Source organism: Monodon monoceros, unplaced genomic scaffold, assembly GCF_005190385.1.
Source record: "Monodon monoceros isolate NGI ecotype Baffin Bay Population unplaced genomic scaffold, NGI_Narwhal_1 Super_Scaffold_5, whole genome shotgun sequence".
NCBI classification, from domain to species: Eukaryota; Metazoa; Chordata; class Mammalia; order Artiodactyla; family Monodontidae; genus Monodon; species Monodon monoceros.
The window spans coordinates 33,007,428-33,029,131 of record NW_021703782.1 but is presented as its reverse complement, the minus strand read 5'-3'; the positions used below and the strand labels follow the sequence as shown (position 1 = coordinate 33,029,131).

The 21,704-nt window shown below is 49.6% G+C and overlaps 2 protein-coding genes across 6 annotated transcripts in view; both read right to left on the bottom strand.

Annotated features, from left to right (window-relative positions):
• Positions 1-365: 365 nt before the first annotated feature.
• CUNH9orf24 (chromosome unknown C9orf24 homolog) lies at positions 366-13,723 on the bottom strand. 2 transcript variants are annotated; one of them, XM_029203246.1, is made up of 7 exons: positions 13,589-13,723; positions 6,071-6,215; positions 3,800-3,915; positions 2,733-2,808; positions 2,293-2,522; positions 971-1,057; positions 370-523 (listed from the first exon to the last, which is right to left on the bottom strand). In XM_029203246.1, exons 1-6 carry the CDS (start codon positions 13,721-13,723, stop codon positions 971-973), a joined length of 789 nt encoding a protein of 262 aa, XP_029059079.1. In that variant the 3' UTR covers positions 370-523. The 2 variants fall into 2 exon arrangements, with proteins under 2 accessions (XP_029059080.1, XP_029059079.1); XM_029203247.1 differs by lacking the exons at positions 3,800-3,915; positions 6,071-6,215; positions 13,589-13,723 and having other exon boundaries at positions 366-523; positions 2,447-2,522; positions 2,733-2,962.
• A 1,243-nt stretch (positions 13,724-14,966) lies between these two features.
• Positions 14,967-21,704, bottom strand: part of FAM219A (family with sequence similarity 219 member A) — a 54,602-nt gene continuing 47,864 nt past the window's right edge. For 2 of the 4 annotated variants that reach the window (XM_029203923.1, XM_029203925.1), the window contains exons 3-6: positions 18,803-18,905; positions 18,469-18,549; positions 17,789-17,843; positions 14,967-17,238 (exon numbers count right to left, since the gene is read on the bottom strand). In XM_029203923.1, the coding sequence (XP_029059756.1) occupies positions 17,080-17,238; positions 17,789-17,843; positions 18,469-18,549; positions 18,803-18,905 (398 nt within the window). In that variant the 3' untranslated portion in view covers positions 14,967-17,079. The remainder of the gene's footprint in view (positions 17,239-17,788; positions 17,844-18,468; positions 18,550-18,802; positions 18,906-21,704) is intronic. The other 2 variants (XM_029203924.1, XM_029203927.1) reach the window with 1 other exon arrangement.

Here is a 21,704-nt window from a genome sequence, read left to right as displayed (position 1 = left end):
TTCTGGGTCCACTGAGATAATGGGGGTGAAGGGACATCTAGGTTTGGGGGATATTGGGGAAATGGCAGCTGTGGGGCCCTCATAGAATGGGAGGTAGATGGGCCCTCCTGCGTGGCTAGGTGGGCCCATTGGTTTGGGCTCTGGGATGGAAAGGAGGAGGTCATGCCTCTCATAGGGCTACTGCCATGCATCAGGAGGGCACTCAGGGCCACCCAAGGGAAGTACTGAGATGATGGAGTGGGGAGGGCTCAGGGCAAGATGACTTTGAGAAACTGTATCTCAGTTGAGGGGGCTTGGCAGAGGCCTGAGTGACTGGCTCCTCATTGCCAGATCCTGCTGGGTAAGGACACGAGAGGCAGCCTTTAGGATGAAGAATTTATTTATTGTTCAGCCCCCTTGGCCCGGCCAGCCCGGGCTCTACCGGCGATGGTAGTCAGGATAGGTCTCAGACACAAACTCAGGGTGGACGACGTAGTTGTTTCTCTGGGGGCCACCGGTCTTCTTGAAGTGACTTGTGTCCCATCTGTGGTGAGAGATGGGTCAGCCCTTTTGGACCCTCATACGTCTGACTCCAATTCTCAATGCTAATCTTATCCCAACATTTTGTCCCGAATAATGGCCCTAGGCTCCAACACTGACCTCTTGACCTCAGGTTCTACTGTTAAATTTTTGACTCCCAACCCGCTCCCTAACACTGACTTTTTACACTTTAATTCAAGCCCTGAACCTAACGCCCTGATCTCTTGACTCTAAGCCCCACTGCCAACATGTAAACCCTCAATGCCACCTCCATGCCTTCTCATTTAGTTGCCAGCTTTGACTTCCCCATGGCACCATCGCCCCCTGGTGTCATCTTCCAGTCGGTGCATCGCAGCGGTCAGTTATCCCAACTAGTCCCTGGGTCCCCCGCCATGCCAAGGTTACAGCTTCTGTGTGGGTGCGCATTTGCATGTGTGAGCGCCAGATTTACCTAAGGTTCGGACAAGGGTAGTATGACGGCGGGGGAGTTATAACAGCACATTGCATTCCCGGCCGGTGCTTGCAGGGCGATACACTCCTGGAGAAGGAAGCAGTGGGCAGGAATGGGTCGGGCCTTTTGACTTCCCTCTACGCCCCAACCCAGACCAAGACTCTGAGCTGCACTTCAGGTGTCAGTCCTACTGCTCGGAGATCCTCCCTTCAGGCCTCCTGTCCCTTCAAGACCTCGAAACGTCGCCTCTGGGAAGACACCTGAAGTCCCTCTCCCCCTAAGGCCTCGTTTCTGCCGCCCAGGCTGGGCGGCGGAGAACGCTGTACTCTGGGGAGGGTTGGGGTACAGTCATTGAGGACCTGGGAGCCCCCGGATCCTCAACATGGGACAGCAATTACTCCAGCTTATCGACGAGACGACGTTTCTGAGGCTTAGGCACTTTCTCGCTCCTCCACGCCCTTGTGAGGGATAAGACCCAGTTTCGCACAATGAATCAGTCTCTCTCAGCCTGGGGAGGGATGGGGTATCACCACGGGGTTAGGGACAGGGTTCAGGATCTCCCTCCCCCTTTCACAGCTCTCTAGACAGACGCGGACATTGGAGTTCTCCCAGGCTCAGCCAGCCTTGTCTAACGCCAAGTGCAGGGAAAAGGCCGCGTTGCAGTCTGGGCTTCTGCTGAGCGCTCGAGCTTCAGTTTCCTCCACAATAACACGCGAGGCTGTCTACCTCCAGAGGTGGTGCGGGGCTCCGAGGAGGCCAGGGCCCTTCTGGTAATGTGGTCACCACTTCCTTGCCTTCTTAGAACCCAGCGATGACCCTGCCCATTACCAACGGTGACCCGAGGCCCAGGAATAGGGGACACTGTTCTGAGGACACATGGCACTCCGCAAACTAGAACCTGCGTCTCCAGGGTCGGGTGACCAGGTAGGGGGCGAGGCCGGCGGGTGTGGAAGGGGGAGCAAACTGGTGTGCGGAGTTTGTTCCTCAAAGAAACCCTCGGGCATAGCCTCCAGAAAACGTACAGGAGCCAGGTTGACCTTGAGCCCAGTTCAGGAGGGATAGGATCAGGAACTCGGGTATCTCCGTGCAGGTTCTCCCGCCTCAGCCGTACGTTCAGGCCGTGAGGCCCCAGGGCGGGACAGGGAGGCGCCAGTAAGCGGACCGCGCGGGCTGGAGGCGGAGTGAAGTCTGGCACAGAGGCAGGTCAGAGCTAGAAGTGGTTGGGGATGGAGCGTCCGCAGCTGGGGTAGGGGGGACTCTGGGGGCGGGGCTTGCTTGGGGGCGGGGCCCGGCTACTGCGCGCGCGGCCCTGCGAACCTTGCAGTCGGCCGCTCCGTGCGCAAAAGCCGCAGGCGACGTTCGGTGCATGGTGGCCCGGCGACGCAGTGGTCCATGCCGCGCAGACAGTAGTGGCGGCCCGAGCAAGCGCTTTCATAACCCTGGAAGGGCAGGCGGCCCGGCAGCGGGTCCACACACCCGCAGCGGGGCGTGATCTCTGGCAGCGGCTGGTTCCGTGACAGCGAGTTCAGCATGTTCACCACTACCTCGCGCTCTGCGCCCGCGGGCCCCGAGCCCGGGAGACCCAGACACAGAGTCACAGGAATGGGAAGAGACAAGTTCAGAGACAGGAAGAGATGGAGACACAAACAGAGACAAGGTTACAGCCTCTCCAGAGCCCTCGGCCTCCGCCCCGTACCTCGGGTCTCCATCCCTCCGTCCTTCTGGCCTACCCATTTCCCTCCACTGTCCCACCATCCGTTACCGTAGGCGTTGAGTCGCTCCGGCTTAGGAGGGTACACCAAGGGCATTCCTCGAACTACTGTCTCCATCCCGGCCTCCTGGAAGTGGCACACACGCTGCCTCAAGCTCTGACCCGGAAGAGTTCCTCCTTTGGGGGTTCTCCCAGAACACGCAGACTAGTCCCAGGCCGCGCCTTCTCCCGCCCTCCGGAAGCTCCCCTACTCTCCCACGTTCTGAGTGTTTGGGGTTGTCGCTGGGCAACGCGGTTTACTCCGCCTCCCAGGTGGTGGGGGTGGGGGAAGTGGAGCTGTAGGTGGACCAGGTCTGGACCTGCACCTCTGATATCCCTGTCTCACCGTTTGCCTCTGATTTTACCCTTCTTTGTCTAGCCGACTCTGTGTAGCTGTGTCTTCGTGTCTCTCTAATAGGGATTTTTCAATATTGCAGTGTTGCCTGCCCATCAGAATCACTTGGGGAACTTATGAAAAATTCTGATTCTGATTCTTGAAGTTCTGATTCAGAAGCGTTCGGTCAACCTGAGGTCGGCCATCAACCTACAGTTAAGAGCCCCTACTCTTGCCTGGTATCCTTACATCTTCCCTCTTTCTTCATGCCTGGGGCCGTGGCTGGACTCCTTCCTATCTCTTTGGAAGACTCTCCTGTATCTATCTGCTCTGCCTCTGGATGGCCTTGTTCTCCCTCCTTTGTCCTTGCTCGCATCACAAAGGAGGGGAGAGAGGAGCAGGTAGACTCAGCCTATCAATGACTTCTTGGCCAGACCATGTGGGAAGGCGCCAGGTGGCAAGCTTCAGGAAGGTAGCGCCTCAAGGAGTGCGCACCAGCCATGTCTCCACAGAGCCTAGCCAGAGATTGGGACCCAGAGGCCCAGCACAGCTTCACTCCTGAGCTCCCTTGTTTCCTAGAAAATATAAACCCTAGTCTCACAAATTGGAAAAGGCCTTGGAGCATTGTTGGTGGGAAAGGGATGAGAAACTAATGGTGAAATATCAGACACTGTGTTTTGGGAGGCAGATGGGGGGTGGGGGGTGGTCCCAGGCCCCAGGCATCTTTGCTGGGCACAGTAGATACCTTAGGCAGCCGAGGAAGGTATGTGGCACATTTGTTCCAGCCCGTACAGTTGTAAGGTCCCATCTTCCATGTATTATACCGGTTACCGCACAGGTGGTTTGGGTTGCATTTGTCTGCTTGATCATAGGGGTGGAGACGTAAGACAGTATTACTCCTTATTCTGCCCCAGGATCTGGGACCCCTTAGATGTTTTTCCTCTGATCCCCAGCACAAAGCTGGACTCTCACTCATCTCCCTTAGGCCAGAAAAGCCCAGCCTGGCCCCATACTTGTCTTAGACACTGAGATGCAGCCTATATCCCACCTAAGACAAGCTTCTGAGTGGAGCCTGGGTCCTTTGAGCTGATCACTTTTCATCCTGGCACCACCCTCTCTGAATCAGCCAACCTGGAAACCCTGGAAATGGGCCTCCTCCCAAATCCTCCCTCTCATCTTCTACATCCAGGCTCAAAGTTTGCTTATTCTGCCTCCTTAAAATCACTCGACTCTATTCTTTCTTCCAGTCCCCCATGATATCACTCCTGTATCTCTGCAGTGCCTAAACCAGGAGACAAGAATGTCACGGTTAATAGGATGGACTCTGTAGACCGACTCCTATGGTTCAAATTTCAGCTCTGCCAGATATTAACTGTGTGTGACCTTGATCTGGTTAATTAATTTCACCTTGTCTCTGTTTCCTTAATTTTGAAATGGGGGTAATAATACTATCTACCCCATAGGGTCGTTGTGAGATTTAAATAAGTTATTATATGTAAAACATTTAGAACAATGCCTGGCACAGAGAAAACTATCATCATCATCTCATCACCATTATTATTATTGCTTTTATTATTGTTATTAGCCTACTGGTCTTCCTGCCTCATTCTGAAATCCTACAATCTGATCTCTACATAGAAACTGTGGCACTTACGATAAATGAGAATCTGACCAAGACAGTTCTCTACTTAAAACCCTCCAAAGCCCCACCCATCCAGTCACCTAAGTGTCCTGTAAGTTCCTCTCTGATCCACCACTCTAACAGTGTGAAAGAATACATGTGAGAGATTAGGAAAGGAGTTCTAGGAGCCCTGGAGTAAGAGCAGGTGCGTGCATGTGTGGGACAGTGTGTTGGGACTTGGAGTTCTAGGTTGGTGGGTTGGACATACTGAGTTTGAAGTGTTTGGGGCCATTCCGGTAAATTTGATCATAATCAGATAAAGGAAAGTGGAATCCTGGTAAGAGGACAAGACTAGAAATAGACACTTAGAGTTGTCAGTGATTAAAGATGTGGGTTAGGTTAAACGGTCTCAGGAGAGGAATCAGGAGAGAGGAGGGTCCGATCAGCATCCCGAGGAACCCCATGTTTCCAGAATGATTAAACAAGAGACCCAGGAATTGAGGCATCAGAGAAGCTGAGGAAGGAAAGAGTTTCACAGAGGAGAGAGTGGTCAGAGTGAAATACATAGGGTAGGTCTCATGAGGAAAAGACTGAAGAGTCCATGGATGAGGTAATTAGAACCATACAAGATCAGTTTTAATAAACATTAAACATGAGTGTAGGAGATGCAGACTCCCAATTTCAATTGAAGATTAATCATCAATGCATTCAATAAATACTTATGAAGCCTGCTGCTATTCTAGGTGGAGGGGGCACAGCTCTAAATAAAACAAGACTCTGTTCTTTTGGAATGTACAGGAAGACATAATAAACCCCTAACCAAATGAGAAAGATAATTTCTCATAAGGCATAAGGAGTGAGGAAGTAGAGACATAGACTCTATTTCCAAGAATCTTGGTTGTGAAGGGGAGGAGCGAGAGAGAATTTTTAGACAGGAGGAAATTAGAAAAGGCTTCCAGGTTGAGGGGAGAGAGATGTGGTGAGGCAGAGGGATGCAGGAGAGAAGGGAACCTGATGGAGCAGGGTCACTAAGAAGATGGGCGGAGATAGCACTGGAATACACATGGAGGAATTTATTTGGAGGAGGTTAATGCTCCCTCCCTCTCTCTAGGGATAAGGCCCAGGCCTCTTCCAATTCTTTGGCATAGACTGGGAGCTCCTAAAAGGCAGAGCCTGGATCTCCTCCTCCAGGGTCAGGGGTCAGGATCAAGGTCAGGCCAGATGGTTGGGAATCAAGCTGGAATGGGGGTAATTAGAGAAGAAGCCCTGGTCGAGGATGGGGATAAGATTTGTATAGGATCAGGGTGGAGGTCAGAAGTCAAGTTGGGTTCAGGTGTAGGGTCTTTGTTGGGGTCACTGAATGGGGTCACAGTTGGGTGATGGGTGAGGCCCTACCTTCCTCTTGAGACAGCCAGTATTTCTCAGGCAAGTAGGGGTGGCCTGGTATGGAACTCTTATAGCTGTAGTCCTGCACAGCACACTTGACCGTCTTCTGCTGGGCTTCAGGATCCACGTGGCGCTGCACAGTCTGAGTCAGGCCCTGGCAAGGAGAGAGGGGAGGAGATGGCTAGGTGCATGGAGACCCCAGCCTTGGTATCCAGCTGGACCTAGATTTAGGCCCTATTGAGGTCAGCCCAGGTGGGTATCCCAACCCTCTCCCTATGCCAGAGGGATCCCCAGGCCAGCCTTGGTTCCCTCTGCATAGTTCTTTTGCTTGAATCACCCTTTTCTCCTTTTCTTCCATCCAAGGCTCGGACCTGGAACCCAACATTTTCCTTCAGTCAGAGTGGTTTTCTGATGTTCTTCTCATTTCTGTCCTTTCCTTGACTGGGACCTATAAGGGCAGAGCTGGGTGTTCCTGTCCTCTTTCTTCCAGACTGTGTGCTGCCTGGGAGCAGGGCCTGGGTCTTCCCCAACAGAGCAACAGGCCCGTGGAACAACCTCAGGAAAGGCTGGCTGCCCTGGGAGCTGGCTACCTTAGGCAGGTGTTTTGGACAGGAAGGGCTCTCTGTGAATCTGGCACCTTGAAGGAGATGAAGGATGGGACCAGAGGGGCACCTACTTTAAAATCTAATTCTCTGACTCCAACCTGACCCTAATTGTGCTGTGGCTCTCATCGTGACACCAATATTACCCTTGACCCTGACATTTACGTTGTGCTGGTCCACATCCTATCCTGATTTTTTCCCTGATCTTGATTCAGGCTCTGGGCCCCTCTGCTTCTTGGGGTTCACCTCATCTTATCCCAACACCCCTTGTTTGGCTGGGTCTGTAGAAGCCCAGATCAAGGGGCCCCTTGTCCTCAGCTAAAGGCACATTGCCAAGTTAGTTGTGGGCCCATGTCTCTGTAGGCAGCTGGGATGAAAAGGCAGCTGGGTTACAGGGGTGGGACACCCAGCAAAGTCAGACACCAGAAAGGACTTTCTCATCATAGTGGGCAGCAAGGTGCTGGGATGATGCTGTTGCACTGCATTTCACCCCTATGATCTGAAGAGCAGAGGCTTCTCTTGGCCTGGGATGAGACCTTGCTGCTTCTAGTGCTCCTATTCCCCTGAAAACCCCTCAGCTGAGGGGCTTCTTGGATCCTCCGTGCCCAGCTGAGGTTTTGTTCTGTGGGCAGATCCTACACAGTCATACTCCATATGGGTGGAGGGGCCCCATGACTTAGCACTCCCCTGAGTTTTACATACACACAAACACATGCACGTCCAGACATACACATAGATCTGTGAGCCCAGATACACACATAGACAGATGTACATCTATACATACACATTCAGACACGCTCACACACACACACACACACACACACACACACAAATAATCATTTAGAAGAACTCACAGACTCTTCAGTGTTTCCATTCGAGGCTTTCCTCAGATGTCTGTAATCTTTGACTGTCTGCTCATGTTTATGAGTAGGAGACTAAAAAGGCTCATTGGAGGCTTTGAGCTGTGGGTGGGCATCATTGTAGGATGCTCTGGCTAGACTATTTGTTGCAAACTCTGTCAGTATCTGTAGGTCTTTTCTCTTGGGCTGATCAGATCCCTCGGAAGAGACTCTTTCAGTCTTTGGCTTGAGAGTAGTGACCTAGCTGCCATTGTTCTGAGAACCTAGTGGAGAAGAGGGCTGCTGGGGGTTTAGCATTCAGCATATGGAGGTTCATCTGTTTTCAGTATGGTACCCTGACCTTAACTGGAATCTACAGTCCTGAGATCCTTACCAAAAAATAAGCCTTCTGACTTTTGCAGAGATGGGTGAGCAGTCACCCTACGGCATGGAATAGAAGAGGGGGTTTAATTGCTTCTTAGCTTTCAAATCATTATTGTTCCAGCCTTGGTCCTGTCCCATCTTCTGTTCCAGAGAAACCTAGTATTACCAATTTCTGAGCTTTTTAAAAATTCTGCAGTTTTAAGTTGAATTATGTCTTGTGTTTCCCACTGCTGGCTTTGGATTCAGCTTTCTCAGATCTGCTGTGTCAGTTACTACTTATCTATCACACTTTCCAGCTTCTGAAATTTTGTTGTCATTGTCCTTCCTTCTCACTATTCTTGCAAATTTATGTCTTAAGTATGCACTTATTGTAGTTTTTGAGGGGTTTTAGGAAGGAGTCAAAACGTGTTCATTTTAACCCAGAGAATTACAGTTCTTTATATAGTCTACATATTCCTTTGTCAGTTACATGTTGCAATTATCATCTCTCAGTTTGTGGCTTGTAACTTCATTTTCTTTTTGGTGTCTTTTGATGAACATAAGTTCTTGATTTTAACATAGTTGAATTTATTCATCTCTTATGTAGTGCTTTTGTGACTTAGGAAATCCATCCATAATCTAAGATAATGGAGATAATGTCATAATTTTTTCTAAAATTATACAATTTTACTTTCCATATTTATGCCTTAATCTGTCAGGAATTTGTTTTGGTGTGAATTAGGGGATCAATTTAATTTTTATCCACATGGATAACCAGTTGTCTCATTGAGTAATCTATCTTTTCCCACAGATTTGTAATGCCACCCCAAGCCTGAAACATCTTTTCCCATAGCTTTACTTTCAGTCATCTCTGTTGTATATCGTTTCCATATATGTGTGGCTCCATTTCTGGTCTGTTTTATTCCATTAATCAATTTGTGTATCCCTACAGTAATATTATGCTTTATGAATTTCTATAGCTTGGTAATAAATATTAATATCTGACTGGGCAAGTCCCCTTCTTCTTCAGGTGTGTTTTAGCTAGTTCTTGGGCCTTCGCTCTTCTCTATAAATTTTAGAGACAGCTTGTCAAATTCTTCAAAAACTCCTGTTGAGATTTTAATCAGAATTGCATGGAATCTTTATGTTAGTGACTCTTCCTATTCATGAGCATGTTATGCCTCTTCATTTAAGTATTTTTTTAAAGTATTCAAAGTTTTATAATACTATCCATACAGTTTTGCACACATTGTTAGATTTATTTCTACTTACTCTCACTATTTGTTGCTAAAATGATATATATATTTTAAGATTATGCTTCCTAAATATGCTTTTTATCTTAAATTCATCCAACTTTCTAAATTCTCTTATTCTAATAATTTGTAGATTCTATAAACACAATGTATCATCTGTGAATAATGACAGTTTTTGTAAAAATTCCTTTCCTATCCTTGTACCTTACATGATATTGTTTTCTAATATACAATTTACATGATACTGTTTTCTAATATTTTGGTTCTTTCTTTAAATTTTACAAGTTAAAAATTATTATAATTATTTTCTATGGACAATGTTTGTTTAAATTTATCTGTTTACCAGTTTCTTAGCTCACTATTCCTTCTTGCATCTCAGACCTTCCTTTTGTTATCATTTTCCTTCTCCCCAAAGTGTATCCTTTAGAAGTTCCTTTATTATAAGTCTTTTAAATTTTTTTATTTATTTTTGGCTGTGTTGTGTCTTTGTTGCTGTGCGTGGGCTTTCTCTAGTTGAGGCGAGCGGGGGCTACTGTTCGTTGCGGTGCACGGGCTTCTCATTGCAGTGGCTTCTCTTGTTGCAGAGCACGGTCTCTAGGCGCGAGGGCTTCAGCAGTTGCAGCACGTGGGCTCCGTAGTTGTGGCTCGTGGGCTGTAGAGCGCAGGCTCAGTGGTTGCGGTGCACGGGCTTAGCCGCTCAGCAGCGTGTGGGATCTTCCCAGACCAGGGCTCGAACCTGTGTCCCCTGCATTGGCAGGCGGGCTCTTAACCACTGTGCCACCAGGGAAGCCCCCTATTATATGTCTTATTGTAGTAAATATTTTAGTTTTTGTCTGTGTCTTTAGCTTTCTTTTGTTCTTGAAAGGAAGACACATTGAAAATAATTTCTCTCTGCATGTTTTTAAGGTCATCTCTTAAGCTGGTATTGTGCAGTTTCACGTGTTACCTAAGAATCTATGGATTCATTTCTCTTGTTAGTTGTTGAAAATCAAGAGCCTTTGTCTCTTCAGATAATGACTACTCTCCTTTCTGCTCTTTCCGTCTGGAACCCCGAGTAGTTGTGTGGGATCTTCTCTTTCTTTCATATTGCTTAATGTTTCTTCCGTATTTTCTATAGCTCTCTGTCTGTGCTGCATTCTGGGAAATTTCTTTTGCTCTGTGTTTTTTTTTTCCACACTGCACAGCTTGTGGGATCTTAGTTCTCCAACGAGGGATGGAACCCGTGCCCCCTGCACTGAAAGCGTGGAGTCTTAACCACTGGACCACCAGGGAAGTCCCCCTGCTCTGTTTTTCATTTCACTGATGTTCTTAAGCTGTGTCTAATTTGCTCCTTAATCCATCCATTGAGTTTTGGTTTTGTTTTTTTTTAAATTTTTTTTGAGTTTTGGTTTTAACACATATATCTTTTATTTCTAAAATTTCGTTTCTTTAAAAAATCTGTCCATTCTTTTAAAAATATAATCTCTTGTTGCATCCTCATTTTGATGAGTTCACATTTTGCTCAGAAAAATTCATAATTATTTTGTGTTCTTTAACTATTATTTCCAATATCTGACATCCTTGGAGGTTTAAGTCTGCTGTTTGTTGTTTCTGTTGACTGTCATATGGTGGTTTGTTTCCTTACGTCTTTTATTGTGAGCTCAGATCTGACTGACCATACTCTAAGGATACCTGGAAACCTACATTGAGGATATTTTCCACCATAGAAGATATACATTCATCGTGTGTGTGTGTGTGTGTGTGTGTGTGTGTTGGGGTAGCGGGGAGGAAGGGAGCCAGAGATCACTGGACTTTCTGGTTCAGTTGCTCCACCTTTCAGCTAGCTTAAGGCTTAAACTCCTGCTTGTAGTACTAATAGTGGCGTTTGTCCTCGGGGCAATCCTGTCTTCTTAGTATACTTACTACTCATCTCCACTGACAGTCCAAAACAAAATGAAAATTAATTTTTATGCAGGACCTAGTTGTTTGGAAGCAGGAGTTTCTAGACCACCACACTGCCAGAAGCGGAAGCCTTTTCCTTCATTATTAATCCCACTGCTATCTGACTTTCATTCCTCACCAGTCGCTGAAGCTGTTTAGCCAGGCGGCTAAGTGTTACTACATCCAAGAGATCCCTTTCTGTGCTGACAGCATTTGACACCGAGCTTTGTCTAATAATGCTGTCTTTGTTGGTTTCTCTATGATTTTCATCCTATCACTGTCTCCTTTTATGGCTCTTCTTCCTTTACCTACTCCTGAAATATTGATATTCTCCAAAGTCCTATCTTTGGCCATTTTCTTACTCTTTTTTTGGCAATCTCTATGACTTCAGCTACCACCTATATGTTGATTTCAGAATTCATGTCTGTAGCCCAAACCTCTTTCCTTTGCTTCAGATAAGTATATCCAGCTACACAGCAGACATCTTTTCCTGGAAGTCCTTGAATATTTTTGTCCCCAGATGAACTCCTAATCTCTCTCTAATCTGCAATTCCAAATCTCAGTTGGTAGCACTGCCCTTCCTCCAGTTTTCCAGAGTCCAAAACCCAGAAGTCCTCTTAACCTCTCCCCTCTTCCTTATATCTAGATGGTGACCAAGGTGTGTTATCTGCTTCCTAAAAATTCCCTCCTATTGAGTTTGGAAAAGCAGGCAGACACTCTCATCTTTTGCTGGTGGGCATGTAGATTATTATAACACTTATCACAGCAATTTGAAGTGTATATGCAAAGTTTTTAGATTCACATATCCTTTCCCTCAACAATTTCTATCTATGAATTTATCCTAAGGGAATAGTTGATATATACAAAGAATGTACAAGAATAATTATACTAGCAAAATTTTATAAATAATCTAAATTTCCGATAATATAAGATTCCTCAACCATATTTTGGTACATTCATAAAATAAAATACTATAGTCATTAAAATTACATTATAGAATATTTTTGACACAGGAAAATGTACTTGATATATGGTTTTGTGAAAAAAGCAAGATTCAAAATATTAGTATACAATATGACACCACCTTCATAAAAAAATATTTGCTTCCTGAAAAGGCATATAATAATAAATTAACGGTAGTTATTTTGGGTAGTGAGAATTATTGGCCGTTTTCTTTGTGCTTCTCTGAGTGATCCCCACTTTCTGATTGAGCATATATTTATTTTGTAATTATAAAAATTATTTTAAAAAGACTCTCCTATTCAACAGTAGGAGAGTACTATTGAGAGTATAACAATAGTCTCCTATTCAAAAATACTCTCCTATTTTTCACTGCTACAGTCTCTCCTTATCTCCCACCTATATCCTCTTCCCTCATCCTTCACCACCTCACTGGGCTTCCTGCCCTCAACTCCAGCCCCTTCAATCTCCTGCCACAGTGGCCAGAGTGTGTCCCTCACAATCCAAGCATGACACTCCCAGGCTCAAAAGTCTGGACCATTATGACCACATTTCTCAACACAACCTGAAGCCCTTCATGGTCTGCAGGCTTCTCTCTTACCATAGGGCTGGCCTCTCCCTCTGCTCCAGTTCTCAGTTCCTGGTGGGTCCCTGCCCCTGGGCTGCCCTTTCTCACATTCCTCTTCTGCTCGAGTGTCCTTCTTCTGGATCTCTTAGCAGACCTGCCCTTCAAGTCCCGGGAGTGGCTTTCTGGCTGTTATACCAGCACAAGCCTCTGCTGGTGCATGTTCCACACTGGGCAGTCCTACTTTGTTCACTTTTTGCCGAGAGATCCTCAAAGGCATGGCTTGGCCCTTCACTGTAACCACATTGTCCCTGACACATGTAAATACTCAGCAAAGTTTTGTTGGGTGGTACACACAGATAAACTCCCTTGGGCAGAGTCACAATTAGACTTACAGATCTCTCCATTTTGTGAAAGCCGCACAGCCCCACTTGGCCACGTGTCTTCAAGTACAGACACAGGAGACTGTAATAAGCATGCATAAAAACATTCCTGTAGGCAGAGCCCACAGGCAGCCTCAGGGCCTTTGCACATTCTGATCACTCTGCCTGGAACCCTATTCTTTCAGTTCTTCACGTGGCTATTTCTCACTCACCTTTCCAGTCCCAGCTCAATGTCACCTTGAAAGAGAGAGCCCTCTTTCATTACCTCTATTTAAGTAGCTCTCCCTGGTTACTTTCCATTTCCAGTACCCCATTTATGTCCTTTACACAATTTGGGACAATTTACAAAACTCTTATTTATTTCTTGATTATCATCTATCTCTCTCCATCTCCTACCCTGGTGGAGTAGGAGGGCACCATGAGGGCAGGATCTCGTACTACTTTATATATATCATGATAAATTCCATGCCTAAGCAAATGAATCACACACACACACACACACACACACACACACACACACACACAAAGCTACAATAATTACAAACACATAATGACAACCACACACTGTCAGTGATCCAGACGCCCACAGCCGTACACTCTGGACTGCCCGCCCCCCAACCCCCGCCCCAGCTCGCTACTTACCGGAGTCACAAACCTGTTGGCTTCCCAGGCCCACAGAGGTGGGTCCTTATAGCCCTCCTTGATGGAGGTAGGATCCCTGTAGGAGTCACTGTAGGTGCTGATGGGGGTCTTAGTCTTATGGGAAAAGAGGAACATAGTGGGGTCTAGGGGATGCCGTGGTGGGCTCTACCTACTAGGGGCTCCTGCAATACATCAGTGACCATCCAATCCCCTTTCCCAGACAGCTCGGCAGGTGCCCTAGCTGCTGCGACCCCCCTCCTGTGGAGGATCTCTCAGCTTCCCTCCCTCACAGCCTTCTTGCTCCTACCCCACCCTGATTCCCTCTCTAGGATGGGCAATGCCCATTATGATATCACCTGGCTCAGCCCCATCCCTGGAGAGGTGAAGAGGTCTGATTTCCTCCCTATCCCAGTCTCTTCCTGCCTCAAGCCTCTCAAAACAGCCCAATTTCCAAGAGTTCACAAGGTCCCTGGAGATCTTCTAGGCGAAGCTTCTCACTGTGATGAAGAGAAACAGAGATTCTGAGGGGTCAACTGAGTCATCCAGAGCCGTTGCAGCTGGTCGGTGGCAGGCCGAGCCTGGGAACCCACAGGTGGAGGTAGGGTGAAATGCGCATTCAGAGGATCGGTCCTCTGCCCTTCCCGGCCCATCTGCCCCTTGCCCGCACCCCAGGTAGGGAGCTGAGGCTGGCTTGTTTGATGCTTTTAATATCATTATTTGTGTTACACGATACACAACCAAGGATGATGGTCAATACTGCGATGGAAATGTTAAAAAAAATTTTATACACGGCTCATGTCTTCCACACACCTTCCTGGAAATAAATTAGTGAGCACGGAGAAACGGCTGGCTGGCAGCCAGAGCTGAGGGTAGAGGGAGTGTTAAGGCAGTATCTACAAGGGGCAAGGGTGGCAGGGGGCAAACTAAGGCCTCGATTCCTCCCCTCCAACCTCCCTCACAGGGAAGGAGGGAACCATGCACTTTCCCTAGACCCAGAAAGTGCTGGCTGCCAGCTTCGTACTTCTCTCCGCTACACTGCCTCAGGTAGAAGCCCTTGCCTGCCAGGGAATTAGGTATATCTTGTGGGGAGGGAGCCTTTCCCTTATTCCTCAGGGCCAGAGAGGTTGAGCAGTGGGCCAGAGTCACACAGCATGTCAGCAGCAAAGGCAGCAGTCTAAGTGAGCCTTGGCGGGGGCCCTGCCTGGAAAAGAGGAGGTACCCACGTTCTCGAAGGGTGAGTCAAGGAGGCGGGGGGTGGTGGTGGTAGTATTAGTAGGAAGCTTGGTTTTGGGGCCCAGATGACGGGGGGTGGGTATGCTGACCGGGGCGGGGGGCGGGGGGAGAAACAGGCTCAGGTGGGGACCAGTACGGGCCGTGTGAGTCCTGCAGGTGTCTTCTCCGTCCTTGCCTCCCTTTGGCATTTTCTCATCATCTAACCGGGGTCCCTGCACTGGAGGAGTTAGGCGTGGGTTGGAGGAGTTGAGGGTGGAGAGCTGCACCTCAGCACTCAGGAGCTGGCAGTCCCTGGGTGTGGTGCAGGGAGAGGTGCTACCCCTCCTAAGCCAGCAGCCTTACTCTCTCTTCTCACTGCCCTTGCCCCCTCCCAACTCCCACCTCCCAGGACTGGCAGCCAGGAACTGGGCTGTGTGTGTGTCCCGTGCACGCTGGCACCATGTGAGTGGTATATATTAGAGTGGATTGGCCAGCACGTGGGGGAGGTCAGCACGGAGGAGTGGCCCTGGGATACGGGGTTTGTGCGGCATAGACCTGACCAGGCGTGGGCTATCTGTGCTTTTGCTTTCCTTCGCACGGGGCAGATCTATACTGCCCAGGCCCAGGGGAGGGCCTTGGTCACCTTCTCCCTTTTGATTTTCATCCTCAGCTTTTCTAGCCACCACCCCCACCCCTGCCACCACTGAGAAACAGCAGCAGAAGCAGTAGTACATATATTCTGACTCTCAGACACCCACACAGCTACACACACCATAGATACTCACATACACGTGCACATCCACAGACACACACAGACACACACTCACACATTTCCCAAAAGATCCGATTGTACTCAGGCATACACAGGTCCCACAGGAACTTCCCCCTCTCTTTTCCACCATAGGAGGAAGCAATGAATGATGTGCAACTCAGGAAGCCACCAGATGTACTCAAAAGACAACACAGAGACCTCCTTATCCACCTCTACAGAAATTCCTATGAAGAAATTCCTTCAGGTTTGGAAGAACCTTAAAAATAATTTCAGATGCTGCTCATTGTACAGTGGAGGGAACTGAAAGCCAGAGAATATAAATGGCTTGTTGGAGGTAACGGGGAGAGTGCCAGAGCCTTCTGACCGCCAGCCCACTGCACTGATGAGCAGCCTCTCACACTGTTAACAGGCCACACAGTCACTTCCCCGCCGCGGACGCCACAGACATCTGGAGACACAGGCCCACTGCAGAGATGTAGACACACGCCCTCACAGCCCCAGGCACACACACGCTCTGCCAAGCTGTCCCTGCCATACACATGCAGCCACTGTATTCTCTAAGGCTTGCTTCCTTGAAGATTCTTCCTGGGAAGCAGCCTCTGGGATCTTGGGCTAGAGTGAGACCGGAATGGGGCATTCGAGGCCAGCCTTAACTCCTGCTTCCAGCCAGGGACAGAGACCAATGAATGGAACAGAAGTGTAAGTGTGTGTGTGTGTGTGTGTGTGTGTGTGTTGGGTGGGGGGATGAGGCAGGGCACAGAGAGACAGATGCATTAGTTAGGGGCAGGTGAGGGCAGATCATACCACCCTAAACTCTGGCTGTCTGTAACGCCCACCTCACCCTCCACACAATCCAGAGAGCAAGGAAGGGGGTGAATGAGGCAAAGAGGAGAAAGAAGGCAGTGATCCCCAAGGGTGGGGGACAATATCCCACTGGGCAGCTTTATCAGGCTTCCCATCTAGAGATGAGGGTAGAAACGCAGATGGTACGTGGGCCAGCAGGGGGGCATGTGGAGGCGGCTCTAAGGGGCTGCGCCCTGCCCCTACTGCCCTGGGCCTTTCTCCTTCCCAGCCCCTTTCCTTGGCTGGTGCTGGGGGATTCATGGCTTCACGTGGGTGGGTCCAAACCCCTGGCTTTGTGATCCCTCCCCCACTCATTACTGTTGGCCTCCCTGCAGTCCAGTCACCCCCTTCCTCTACTGGGCTGCAGCTTTGGGGAGGGGGCAGGATGCTGGGCGAGGTCCCCCAAGTAACTGAACAAACCGCCCCCTCCCCTCCTCAGCACTCCCGGGGGTGGAGAGAGACCCGGTTTTGGTTTCTCCGGCTCCATGAACACACAGAGGTACACGTCCTACCATAGGAGGAAGCAATGACTGTTACGAGGTTGGCGGCTGTAGGGTGCGCGGGGGCCGGGGGCAGGTGGACGAGCTGGGGAGGGGTTGGCCCCTGCCTGGTCCAACCTGGCCCCTGGCGGCCCCACCCCGGCCGGCCGCAGCGGCCCCGCCAGCTACTGAATGTGGCAGGCGGTGGAGGACGTGGCCTGGCAGCACATGCAGGTGGGGTTCACAGACTTGGGGGGGATGAGGTCCAGGTCCTCATCGTCGGGGATCTCGTCTAACCGGTAGCCGTCCTTCAGCAGCTGGATGTTCAAATCTTGGTTGATCTGCTGTAGGCAAAGGGGAGGGAGGTCAGGCTCGGGACCATCTGGAGGCACCACGCAGGGCTGGGGCCACATGCCCAGGCCATCGGCGCCCAACCTGTTGCATCCTAGGTCTCTCCAAAACCCCAGGCTTTGCACCTCCTCGGCCCCAGCCTCAGTTCTGGCCTCCCTTACAAGCACGTCCCCCTGGGGCCCCACCCCGCTACACACCGCACCCCATTCTAAGGGCAACTTCCCACCTTAGGTCCTGCCTCTATTCGGGCCCTGCCCTCATTTCAGGCCCCTCCCGTAAGGTGTCGTCTAGGTAAGGGCCCTGTTCCTGTTCCAACCCGGGTCCAAGCCCCATCCCTAACCCTGGGCTCCCGGCACTAGAGGCGGAGTCCAAGGCCTCACCTTTCTTTCCGGCCATATCTTATCCCAGGCCCCGCCCCCGCATGGGCTCCGCCTAGCTTTGCCCACTGCTCCTCTCAGGGTGTGATTTGGCGTTGGCCCCACCCCTTCTCTTGGAGGTGGGCCTGCTTACGTGTGTTTAGGACTGGAAGGGATGGGGCCTCACCTCAGCAGAGGAGTAGCCAGAGGAGGAATATCTGGACATGTCAAAGTCATCATCACTGGCCGCAGGGGAAAGAAGACAGAGAGGAAGTGACTCCCAGATATTAAATAGAAAACTCTCTTTACCTCCCCCCACCGCCATCAGTCAATACCTCATCCCTCCCCGACACTTCCAAATAAACAGCACGGTCTCAGTGAAAACGGTGCTTGCTGTGCGAATGCATTTTCAAGACAGGCTCCCTAGCTCCACCCTTCTAAATTAATTGCCCCCCTTAGCCTCCTAAATCCCCCAGAGCCCTCCCTCCTTTTTTTTCTAGGCTCAAATTACCCTGGTTTGTTGGGTTTTCCCAAAGTCCAGATCTAGCCAGGTATGTTCCCAGCAGTAGGGCGCCTTCCTCAGAGGGGGCAGGGTGCCATGCAAGGCATCAGGGCCCATTTTAGGGGCAGCCATTGGATCAGCTGTCCCAGGACAGCAGCAGATTGCATAGTTGCCTTTTCCTCTCTCTGCTCTCCCCCACCTCCAGGTAAAAAGTTCCATTCCTTGCGGGGGTTCACAATTGGAGAGCTCCCGGCTGAGGAACACCCCAATTCCGACAATATAGCAAGTACGTCCTGTACAGCCCACTTGTGTGTTTGCACAGGCTGCTGTGGCTTGCCCGGCTGCCCCAATGTCTCTGTACACACCTGTCCGTGTCAAGGGCTACCAGTGGCTTCTCGTCTGGGCTCTGGTCAAGCGAGGAGTAGCCTTTATTGGGGACGACCAGCCTGGGTGGAGAATTGTGGGGACTGGATTGGCAACTGAAGCACACAAGCCTGGCAAAGAACTGGGTTAGGCCGTGCCGACCACCTCCCTCACCCTACGCCACCCTCGCCACCTTGGATCCTGGGAGGCCCTCTCCTCTCAGAGAGGAGCTGGGCCTGAGGAGGGAGGGAAGACGGGAGGCTCAGAACCAGCAGAGATAGGCGCTGGCTGGCAGGGCCCTGGTAGGGTGGAGCGGGGTGGGGGTGGGGCCTCTACCTTGTCCGGGCCATGACATTGTTCTTCTTGGGTTGCTGGTTGACGGGGCTCCCCATGCTGCCGTTCTTCAGGGAGCCCTTCCGGGCCAGCTCCCGCTGCTTCTCTGCAGGGGAACACGGGAAGGAAGCTGTGTCCTGCCCCCAGGGGCACCCTGCCTTACTGTTCGGGGCAGCCTGGGCTGGGCCTCCATGGTGAAACCCCTTGCTTCTCTAAGAACTGAGGCAGGGATCCAACTCCAGGCCCTGCTGCTCGGGAGAGACAGCACTTGGCTCTGCACAACCTAAGGCAGATAGTAAGGGGGCAACATGAGGAGGCTGACCCCTGTCTTCCAGGAGCTGCACTCCCAAGTTGGGCAGCTAGTGTGTGCTTGATTCCAGAGAAAGGTTGGAGCAGGAGACATAGAGCAGAAGGATGGCAGGGCTTCCTGCAGGTGACACCTTGACGTGGAGAGAGGAGGGCATTCTAGTAAGGAGGGAGAGTGTACAGAAAAATGCACTTAGAAGTTGAGTGTAATAAGTGTGGATGTGGATGGGATGGAGGGGTGAAGATGGAGGGAGGTCAGTTTAGAAAAGTAGGATACATTTATTCAGTCATTTATTTATTCAGCAAACATCTGTGTCACCAGTCATGTCTCAGGTCCTGTGCTAAGCGGCTGGGGGCTCCCTCTGATTACAGACTCAGAGCATGAAGGCCTTGAATGCCAAACAGATGAGTTAGGGATTAATGCAGAAGGAAAAGAAGCCACTGAAGGTTGTAGAGTGGGAGGGGCAGATGGGGCTGGCAGGGTAAGGGGCAGGAGGCTGGGGGAGCCCCTCTGCCTAGACTACTTCTGACTCCTCTGTCAGCCTCTGAATTCTCTGAGGCTCCATAGCCTACCAGATTCATGGGGCTGGCAACCAGGTGACCCATTGCCTCATGTGTGGCCCTGTTACCAGTAGCCAGTTGCTGCCTGGGCCCTAGAGGAGGCCTGGCTACCCATTCCTCCTTGTCATTTCAGCCCCGATGTAGGAAAAAGGACTGCCAGGGGAAAGCTCTCATAAAATAACCACAAGCTCCAGAGAGGAAGGATGGGATGGGCATTTCCAGCTACTGTGACTCTGGAATTTCCTCGACCTCCATGTCTCCGTGTCTCTCATCTCCCAGTCTCTAACCCTTTTTCTTTGCCACTGCTCACCTAACTCCCTCAAACCTGCCTCCACCTCCTTTCCAGCAGGCAGCACCTGCCATTACCACCCCAAGCCTCTAGGGGGTGCAATTCGCCTTAAAGTTCCTGGTGGGGATTTTCCTCAGTACAACTGGAACGAGGTTGTGAATTTTCTAGAGGAGCTTTGGTGGCAATGTAATGGGCAGGACAAAAGAGTGTCATTTTATTTTATTTATTTTATTTCTTAAGTGTTACTTTAAAAGCATGTTGGAATTGTTTGAAACTGAAAAAATGCTAACAATAAACTGGGAAAACAAAACTACAGACTACTATGCAACTATTTAAAAGAATGAAGTCATTCTCTATATACTGATATTGGAAGGGGCTCTAAGACATTAAGTGGAAAACAAAAACGAAAGAAGTTTCAGAAAATATGTACAGTATGATACCACTTGTGTTAAAATAAAAAATAAAATGAAAAAACTAAAAAACGCTTGGAATGATGATCTCTGGGGAGGAGAATATGACGGGCGAGAGTAAAGGAGAAGTTATACTTGTTAAAATATTTGTATTGTTAAACAATAATAAGCAAATAAAACTGGCTGCTCAAAAACAGTTTGAGTTTGGTGTCCTGGGACAATGAACAAATTCCACTGAGAGGACTGCTCTCATGTTTAGAAAAACAGCCTGAGGGGCTCCCCGGATTTGGTCTAGAAGGAGAAAAACAAGGTTAACAAAAAGCTGAATAACATAACAGGACTCTGTGAAAAGGAGTCCTGGCAGCTGCAGAGGGAGAATGTTTTAGAACAGATAGGAAAGGGTTCTCAGGACTAAGGAGGGGTCCAGTATTTGATGGGCAGCTGGAGCCTGAGGAGAAAGATGGGCAGGAGGGTGGCAGGGATGGCAGAGAAGTTTGGAAGGATAGTGACAGCCTGTATTTAATTGTTAACTCTTTCCTGGATGCATTATGTTATAACTTCTCTTCGTGAAAACAAATTTTTATTTTTATATTTTTATATTTATTTATTTTTGGCCGCACCTTGTGGCTTGCGGGATCTTAGTTCCCTGACCAGGGATCAAACCCAGGCCCTCGGCAGTGGAAGCACGGAGTTCTAACCACTGGACCGCTAGGGAATTCCCGAAGGCAAATTATTAATTACAAGCCTGTTTATGCATGGCAGCCTTGGGTGAGTGAAACTGGTCCCTGAAGGGAGAGACGCAGTATTCGGCGTAGGGTGAAGTGATAGCAGCAGCTGCAGGAGCTCTGGGCAATGGTTGGGAGACATGTGACTTCAAAGGAGCAGGCTGTAGCATAAACTGACTTTGGAGTGGACGTAAGATAAACCCCCAAGGGAAAGGTGACCCTGGAAAGTGGGGGAGAGATTTGGGTTTATTAAGAAACTATGGGAAAGCTCCCCCAAACAGGAGCCGATGAGATCCTGAGATCTCCAGATAGGCTGACATAGGAATGGGGAGAGGGGCTCAGCTTCTAGGTTTTGGGAGCCTCATTCCTTTCTACCCCTCAGACACAGCAACTGACACCCCACCTCTAAAGCAGCTTCCTCTTAGCCTGGTCCAGTGTTTGATGGGACTGCCAACCCACTCTCTGGGGTTCCATGCTTTTACCCCTGCAGCTATCCCCTGGAATACCTGGAGCCTTCTTGGCCTCAGAGATGCCTCTAGAGTTCTGGGCTCCTGTAGAGAACTGTAATTTCCCTCTTGGCCTTGCAGGAGATAAGGTGCCTGGCGGTGCCAATG